The following is a 9409-nucleotide window of genomic DNA, read 5'->3' as shown; positions in this document are numbered from 1 at the left end:
CTGGCACCTACAACACAGAAAAGGCAAGCGCTAAAAAGCAACTCTTTCGCGAGAACTACCTAACAATCCAACTAACTCCTCCACACTAGCAAAGGCAGAGAGGCGACTTTAGCTTTCATTGCTAAAACTAGAGTAGGGACTAGAGGCTGGCATCTAGGCCAAGAACAAGATAACTAAAAATAAGCGAGAACAGAGAGACACTACCTCAAACTAATAATAACTAACAAACTTTCTTAAGTTACTTTCCTTAGCCCTAAAAGAGCTCGCTGGAAGACAGCCCTGCTGTCTAACATCTCTTCCTGTTTACTAAAATGCTCTTCAGCAACTGGAGTCTGCTTTAAGCGCAGCTAGAAGCGACTAAACCGCAGCACAATAGCAGTACTATACAGAGAACACTCTCACTTTAAACAAATTGTATCTAGAACGGCCTCTGGCCAAAGTCTTACATAGTCACTGACTGCAGATAGACTCTAATGGAATAATAATAATAATAATAATAATAATAATAATAATAATAATAATAATAATACGCATTGTAAGCCATATCAGATCCTAGAATGCTGTTTGAGATATTGATTTATGCTCACGTGATGCAGACGTGTAGTCATCGTCACGTGAGCGTGGCGATGACGCATGGTGATGGCCAGGCATCATTTCGCGCTAGTGGCCCCTCAACGCGTCGCGTCTTCAGCACTTTAGCGACCAACCCTTCCTACTTATCGGTTAACCCATACATTACGCCATGACGCCTCGCACACGAACAAGCAATCGAGACGCCGAATTCAAGGTCTACTATTCGAAAAAGGTGCCGCAGCAAATATACTTTCCCCACAAGAGCAAGACGGCGCGCCGGCCCTCTACACCGGTACGCTATGGAGAAGGAAAGCGGCAAATGGTGTTTTTGCCGGATAAGATGAAGAGGCAGCGAACAGGGGTTGTAAGCAACTCGGATGAGGATGATGAGAGTCTGGATACCGATTTAGAGGATGATTTGAACGAGAGAAGTTCGTCAGATGTGGGGCAGGCACACCAAGAGGACAAGCAAGATACCACGAAGACAATCAGGCAAAAGGGCAGGAAGCGAAATAGCAGTATCACGCACGAAGAACAAAATAGCGAAACCGAAGATTCGATTATACACACATCTAAGCGTCATTGTAAGACTGTTTCGTCAAAGAGCTATCGTCGCACACGGCGCGTCAATGCTGAGCCCAACGATGAATTGGACAGAGCGAATACTGTGGATAGAGGGCGCGCGAAGAAAAGACAGTCGACCATGACGCAATTGGTGGATGGGCGGAGGCCTCTCCCAGGTGTAAAGGAGCTGGAGTTTAAGCCCGTCAAACGTAGCGCTCGCTTGAGTTGGAGTGGCAAAAACAAAAGTGGCAAAGGAAGCACGGATGGAAAACAGCGAACATTGACTCAAATGGTACCCGGAATGCGCAAACTAGAGGCTATGTCACATGAGAACTTGGATGAGGGTGTGAGTGACGTTGAAGCCGAGGATAGTGATGGTCAGGCTTATGGCGATGCTGTGGCACACCGACTCGCGCGGCAGGGGCTGTATCAGACAGAGGACGGCCGCGGTGAAGTACCCACTTCTGGGCAAGTCGAGGAGGGCATGAACTCAGCGTCGAGCAAAAATAAGGACCCCAGGGCAGACTTTGAAACCGTGGAAGATGACTGTGAGAAGACCTACAAGCCAACCCAGTTTATTGAAGCTCTTCCCAGAAGATCAGAAAGGACGAATCGAAGGAACGCGAAGGCACAAAAGTCAAAAAAGTCGAATAAGGCCCGGTTTAGCCTGTTGTCTACCCCAGAGAAGCGACGTATCCGCGAGATACCATCGTCGCAATCGCCAGCAGACTCGCCCCTCTCTATCCGGGTCACGCCTTATAAGTCAAACCGGTCACCGCTCAAAGAATGCTCGGGATATTCTATCAACGCTTCGGAGACCCCTTCGAAAAGGAAGCAGGTGACTTTCAAGACACTGTCGAAAACTCCCATACAACCTCCAAAACTGAAGAGGTTTGAGAGTACGATCCAGGATTCTGAAGATGAAGATGAAGATATCATTGAAGAAGATGCATCCTCCACTGAGCAGCCTGGGCAGATACCCAACAATAATCTACGGGGAGTGAAGCCTCGCAAAGATGACAGTGGATATCCCCGGTTGTTGCTTGACCGCACCGATCGAGCGGGCGGCGATGCCACCGGGACTAGTCATACTGCCTGGCCAGAGTCCCCGCAAGAGTCTGAAAGTTTACCTGAGCTTCGAGGTACTAATAAACCTTCCCCGGAATTGGGAGAACCTCATATGCAACCAAAGGGCCAACAGAAGCAGGATGTCCGAGAAGAGCATTCAGCTCAAGACGATGGACTAATCAAGATTAAGCAAGAGCCAGAAAGCGAAGACGAGGACAACGAGGACTTTCCAGAAGTACCTGCTGTCTTATTGCCATTCTCGCACCAGCAGAGTCCAGTTGAAGGTGACATTGCCATTAAGACGGAACCGGAGCAATATCGTTCATCGCCCCCGGTTCCTGGGGCTGATAGCCAGGACACGTTCCCTTCGATGCCTATGGTCATAAAGCACGATCCTGCCGACGAAGATAATAGACCCGAAGAAGATACAACTCCAAATTGGACTGGACAACCTCGTCCACATTCCACAGCAACCAACATCCAGCAATCTGCAGACCTCGATGGCGAACTCATTCAGGTCCCGCGCTCTCCCTCTCTGCAGCACGAGTCGCAACAGTCGCATACAAGCAAAGCAGAGCAGCAACTCCAGGACGAATGGCTTTCATACTCACAGTACGTGCACACCCGACTATCCGAGTCTTCGAGCGTGCGTGCCGTACCCGATGCACACAGCTACAATGCCACGCCGCGCCCACGGCAAGCTCCAGCTGCAGATCGGCTACCACAACACCAACCATCATGCTATGGACCAAGCCAAGCCACTACTATCGACGAAATCACCCAGCGCACGCCCCGCAAACAGCGAGCCCAACATTTCTCAAGCACACACACGACGCCCCACCGCATCGCAAGCTCTCAACCTGTCATTTCGCCAAGTAAACCCCCGCCTCTCTTCATACCAAGCAGTTTCCCTAGTCCCGAGAAAGCCGGTATGGAGGGATGGAGCAGTCCCGTTACATCAATGACCCCGGCGGCTGGTGGATGTAAGAGTAGTCAGTGGGCGAGTCTAGAAGATTTCAGTATTCCACTTCCGCCGCCAACGCATGAAGATGACGACGATGACGAGGAGAGGTGATGTTACAAAGTGGATTGATTCAAGGACGAAAACTATAACCAGGCAAAGAATAGAAACAAAAGTACCAGTACATCTTTTTCTGACCTTTATCGTTCAGACCTTGTGTGGGGTAAAGACCAAATCGCAGCGGTCATGCCTAGATCGATACCCATTAGCCTCAAATGGAGCCATCACCTCCGGAGTAGTCTCCGGCGCCAGTGAAATCTTGAATGCCCTGAATGTCGCAACCAGAATAAGCCGCATCTGATAGGTAGCCATGTTTCCGCCCGGACACCTCCTCGCACCCACCCCGAATGGCACAACAAGACGGCGCCTCTCAGCGCTGAATTCATCATCTTCACCCATCCAGCGAAGAGGGTTGTAGGCATCGTAGTCAGGGAAAAGATCAGGTCGCTGGCGGCTCATGGACAGAGACTGCGTTGTCAAGACGGTGCCCTCTGGAAGATAATAACCCAACACGTTGAGGCCTCCTTTGGGCACCATGCGACTTCCAGTCAGAGCCACAGGGGGTCGGAAACGCAAACCCTCCATGATGCAGGCGTCGAGCAACTTTAGAGAGTCCAGATCTTCGTATCCTTCATGCGCAACGACTTCCTTGTATAATTCCTTCTGCAACTGCTGGTTCTTCGCCAACTCGTAATAGATGAAGGCTAGCGCTGACGAAGTCGTCTCTGTAGCCGCAAGAACCTGGCCTGCCATCTCGGCGGCGAGTTCTGGATTCGTCCAGGCCTGTGTGGGATACTTTGCGCTATTGTCCGTGAAAAGAGTGTGCACATTGGAATCCATGTCAGAGTTAGATTGTGTATCGGCAGCTTGGCGGCATAATTCTTCACCGAGCTCGAAAAGCCTATCGCTCGACTGCACGCGGAAGCATGCGTGACTAAAAATAGGGACGTACTGCAGCCATTCGAACAGCCAAGATGGCAGACAGAGACGCCACACGACGGGGAAGTTGTACTCGCCGACCACACGGGGAAAGCCCTTGGTGTCGAGGTCGACTGCCTGGCCACCCATGATTATTTGCGAGTTTTTTAGTGTGCAGATGCGGAGGTGGTGGACAATGTCTTCCGATCTTTTGCCGTCCGAAGCACCAAGATCTCGCACCATGGTTTCAATAACGTTGATAAAAATACTGTGCGATCTTGAGGTTCTTGGTTGTGGTCGCAATCATGACTGAATGTCGTCGCTGTCGCGCTATGTCATGTTGAGGGTAAGTGACAGTCCAATCATGGCCGCCAACACGTAGGGCACGAATTGACGTCGGCGAAGTGTCCAAATCTTTTCTCACAAAGACTTTCTCTACAGCTTCGGGGTCGCTGAGAATGACCAGGTTTGGTGCAATTCGGACAATGGGACCGTACTTCGACATGAGCTTGTCGGCTTCCAGGGACAGCCTACCGTGCCATCTCTGCCACCGTATCCAGACAGAGGAGGCGGAGCTGAGCCATGGTCCGGGTATACTTCGTAAAGTATCCACGTGGGCATTGTAGATCATCTTCGCTGCCTGGTAAATGAACAGCGAAACCAGCACTGTTGACAAGGCATGCCACGGATACAGATGTGGAAGGACATTTTCCAACATCTCAAAGAGAAGAAGGGGTTGATATTATGATAAAACTGATTGTAAACGATGCGTCTACTGTATTGTATGCAAAGATAGTAGTTGAGAGATACCCATCTTCTTTTCAAGAAAATGGGATGATACTTATACTTAGGAGACCGACACCACTTGACGGTGAGCCCTCCTGGATCACCGCCCAGTCCATGGCTTGACCTGGTTCCTCGTTGAAACCACGAATATCAGAATAAAGCACAGGATGCATGTACATCTCCGTGCTGTCACACCTTTCTACCATGTCGTTTCACCACGAGGTCGGACCGTTATTTTTGGAGGAAAATCGATACTGTCAGGCTTACGCATACACACATCAGCAAAGAAAAGAAGAGACTATTAAGGTGTATGCAATTCCCAACTGCCGTACAGACCAGAGAATCACCAACTGATTGGATGGACAAGGAATGAAGCAAACAAGGATTTCAACGGAGCTGTGAATACCTCGAGGTTTTTGAAGAACTAGAGTCGGGTTTTCGGCAAGGGGTATCAGACTAGAAGCATTGATACCCGTTGGGCCAATACTGATCAAGTGCAAGCCATCTCGCAACGATGCTCTGTGCTGGTTTGCCAAGGGTACATGCAAGTTCACATATCATCTGGCCAGATCTTGTGCCTCTTTGACGTCGATCGCCCGTCCGGACTAATTCTCGTATTGTCCAAAACTATGACCTTCCGCCAAAGGTTTCGCAGCCCTGGACCGTGATGCCCCACTAATACTACCAAAAAAGAAACACTGTCTGTGCAAGAGCAACGGTAAGAGCCCGATACCCGCGTCCAACTGATGCCCAGTCCGTATGGAAACATTTACCGTAAGCATCCAGAGAGCCCCTTCGGCATTTCGGCCATGCGTCTTGTTTGGCGCTTTTCCGCATATTGCCGTGCGTGCAGTCTGCACGGTCCGCTTGAGTCTTTGTTGGGTGAGATGCCGATCTTTTACCGGATATATTTCCCTCCCGGCCCCGAACAGTTTCGTCCACATATGTACCTGAGACCATGGCTCAGGTAACTTGAGTCTTTCCCATGCTTCTTTCTGATGTCCACTTTTTTCCAGCTCCCTGCATCTGCACACATGACATGATGTACGGAGACTGGTTACGTCCCTCACACTATTAATTCTCGGCACCATAAATCAAGTTTGATGAAGAACAGAAAAATACCGCAAAATTCCCTGTGCTTGTGCTGAGCCACCGCCTCGGCAGACTGGTCAGACCAGACAAAGTGAACGATAGGCTGTCGCCCACTATAACAGCGATATTCCGTATATGAATTAAGCTTGAAGGATGATGTAGCCTTTCTATTTCTGATGTAAGGTATTTCCTTGAAGCCTTGGGTATGTGTAAAGGAGGGCATAGCGCTTTGCTTTTGGATGGCTTTGCGTTATGGTGAGGTGGCTGCTTAGCTCCATATCCGGCTGTACCGGTCTTTCAGGAGCTGCCTTTACGAACACCACTCGCGCTTTACGCAATTCCGGTTAGCAGATGTTGCTAGATCGAAAGGTTGGCTGCACTAGTCCACTGCAGCTCTACATTGGAGTTAGGGATGGTACAAACTTCAAGGCAGAAAAGACGGTAAGTATGTAGCACCATAGGAAAGTAAGATTCCATACTTAGGGTAGTGATGGTGGTGATGGCACAAATGTATTCCGTGTACAGATACATACAGTCAGCACGCAAACATGCAGCCTAAACTACTCAGCACTAAAACCGTCGCTAATCTGTGGTGTGCCCGAGAAAATCCGTCCTGTCTGTCACCCCAGCAAAGGCGGAGGAAAAACCCTGAATTAAGGGCCTGTTCAATCACTCCGTCACCATCTCCGTCTCCGTTTTTTGAGCCCGTTTCGAGCTTAGCGGCTACTATCTAGCGCGGCCGTAATGCACAAAACTAGAGGGTTTAGCGTGATTATGTCAGCGAATGCCGCTTTCCAAACAGAATGGCACCTCGGAGAGTACCATTCTTCAATCTTGCAGTTTTTTGCTTAAAATAATGAATATCTAGGTTAAGTAAGCACTAAGCAAGCCTTTCTTGTATCCATGCTATCCTGGTGGGACAAGGCCTCAGCCCATAAATTCAAGTCATTCCTTTCACCAAGCACGGTGCTGTTGCTATCTCCGTTTTCCAAACGGAGCCTAAATGTGGCTATCGGAACAGAAAATAGAGTTCGACCAAACAGACCCCCTAAGCGGTGATTACGCACACACACATGTCTGATGTTCATAGTGCCTTCCGCTTTCTCGGTAGATGTAGTACCATCCGCGTGCCTCCGGTGCCAACAGGCTTCTGCTGCGCATCACTACCAAAACCATTGCCGATAGCTGATGCCGATAAATTCGATATTCAGATCGACGGGAAATCAATAAATCAGCTCTGAACCATGGGAATCTGCAAAATTCCATATAGCTTCTGCTTCAGCACACTTGCATTGTCAACGCTGAATGCATCTGTAGAGACAGCTTACTGAACTCATTTGGTAATATTCCCTTTGTTTCCACATTTTGCTTTATGCATCCTAACTCAATGGCTCGTATAGTGTGCGTTTGAGCTACTTGTTTTATGTAGAAGCCAATGTTCCAATGTAGCAATCATGTGAAATACTGTTCTGGAGCTATTAATCCCAACAATATCATAACTACTAACATCGCATCTGCTCCTAAGGTGCTAAACTTGCTATAGTAAAGTGGTCTAAATGCAATAATCGCATTTGTTGCAATCCTTCGTGGTTGTAAAGAAGACTTGGTCGCTCTGTAGTATTCCTTGATGCTTGCATAGCTAGGAAAACTCTATACTTGCAGGTATAAAATGGGAAGAATATAACTTCACGCCCTTATATTACGGCGTGATATTCAAACACGTTACTGAAAGCTATATACATCTGTTGAGCGGGTTGAGATTTTAGCTGTAGAGCGTTGTACTACAGAATGATATAAAAGTGCAAAGATTCAGTGTTCTCCTTATACGTAAAAAGTAACTTTAGAATGTAACCTATATAGGCGTTGAAGTTAATATGTAGAGCCTTGAAGGTATATACAGGTGTGAGTTGTGTATCTCCTTTTCCGGTCTTACCACTGGTTTTTTGTTGCTGAACCTTTCCTACTATACTTGTTCCTTGACCAAGTTTTAGGTATAACCTACGCCGTTCATGTTGTGTTATACATAAAGGTGGGAATTCTAGTGGCCTAGCAGCTATTGCCAGGCCTGCGTTCCCATATACAATTCCATGTCCAGTAATTAGCATTCTGCTAATTAGTTGTACCTTTTTAGTTACAGTAGCTTGGTAGCATAGAGCTTAGCTTCTGACAACTATACTAGGCTGGCGTTTAATAGTCCAGGGCTTCGTATGAGTATCAATCAACAGAATTTAGGACCTCAAATACCAACCAAAAAAAAACAATTAGTATTTCTAATTGTCTTTTACACTGCTTCCTTGGTGAGGAGATAGCGGTGGCGCGCTCCACTCAGCTCGCCCGCCTCTTATAGTCACTACCTGCTTCAAAGATATCAAAACACCTTATTGACCGTAATAGATTAGGGCTGTGAAATATCGTTACAGAGAAAATAGTGCTATCGTAAAGCTTAACTGCATTAGTGTAGATAATAATAGAAAGGCTTAGTTGTCTAACCCTCTAGCATACTAAGTCAGTTCCTTGTCTGCTATTCTCTCATTATCCTAAAAATACCATATTCTTCTAGTTATTAGCACCCTCTACATGCAGTTAGCCTCACGAAAGCTCTACCTGATTAATCGCCATCTCAACCTTTATCTTTTGCTGCTCGGTCACCTGTCGTGCCCCAAAACACACTGCTAAAGAAGAGTAGGTAATGAACGGTCCTAATTGCGTTCGTTAGAGGCACGGCTCCTGATATCGATAGCTGTCAGCCTTAGTATTGATGTGAAGTGACTGACAAGGTTTCTTGATATTTGGAAGTAGAAATTATAAAGAATTTGCGTTATGGCAGGGCTGATTCTCTACACTATCAAGCTTCTAGCTTAAAGAAAATACTCATGAGGTTTATGAAACTATGATGTTAGATATAATTATCTTACACATTGGATACTAAGTTGATACAGCAGGCTGTGTTAGCAAAGAAGTGGATAAGCCTAAGTCATACGAAAGAACCTGAGTTCTAGAGAGCCCCGCTCAGCTGACTATAAGACTATACCTCTTCTAGTATCCCGTTAGTAAAACATATTCTGATAGTAATGCAAGGCTTAACCTAGGCTGATAAAGCTTAGCATGGTAAATGAGGAACTAGAACTTGATAATGGATCCGCAACACGAAATGACACCACTAGCTATCTCAGGCTAGTGCGCTGACATAGACTTGAATGGTTTGTAACGCGCTAGGGGTCTATGGTTAAATAACATGCACAAACCCTTTTGCTACGTATATAGATCCCGAACGCGGGAATTTATATTTCTGCAAACCTTCCTTATGCTATTAGCGTAATAATTAGCTTACCACTAGTTATTATGCAAACTGTAAGATAAGATGCTAGCGTGCGCGCGTTAACGAGG

The 9409-nt window shown here is 47.2% G+C and overlaps 2 protein-coding genes across 2 annotated transcripts; one reads left to right on the top strand and one right to left on the bottom strand.

Moving 5' to 3' along the window:
- Positions 1 to 742: 742 nt before the first annotated feature.
- On the top strand, positions 743 to 3280 carry SETTUDRAFT_133705 (uncharacterized protein; the record flags this gene model as incomplete). The annotated part of the gene is made up of 1 exon (XM_008022693.1): positions 743 to 3280. The coding sequence occupies one exon, from the start codon at positions 743 to 745 to the stop codon at positions 3278 to 3280; it is 2538 nt and encodes an 845-aa protein (XP_008020884.1).
- Positions 3281 to 3373: 93 nt separating this feature from the next.
- Positions 3374 to 4862, bottom strand: SETTUDRAFT_18502 (uncharacterized protein; the record flags this gene model as incomplete). Its single annotated transcript, XM_008021902.1, has 2 exons — positions 3374 to 4352; positions 4414 to 4862. The coding sequence occupies 2 exons, from the start codon at positions 4860 to 4862 to the stop codon at positions 3374 to 3376; spliced, it is 1428 nt and encodes a 475-aa protein (XP_008020093.1).
- Between the last annotated feature and the right edge of the window lie 4547 nt (positions 4863 to 9409).

Source organism: Exserohilum turcica (assembly GCF_000359705.1).
Source record: "Exserohilum turcica Et28A unplaced genomic scaffold SETTUscaffold_1, whole genome shotgun sequence".
Lineage (NCBI taxonomy): Eukaryota > Fungi > Ascomycota > Dothideomycetes > Pleosporales > Pleosporaceae > Exserohilum > Exserohilum turcicum.
Note: the sequence above shows the minus strand (reverse complement) of the source record. Positions and strands in the feature narration are given on the sequence as shown.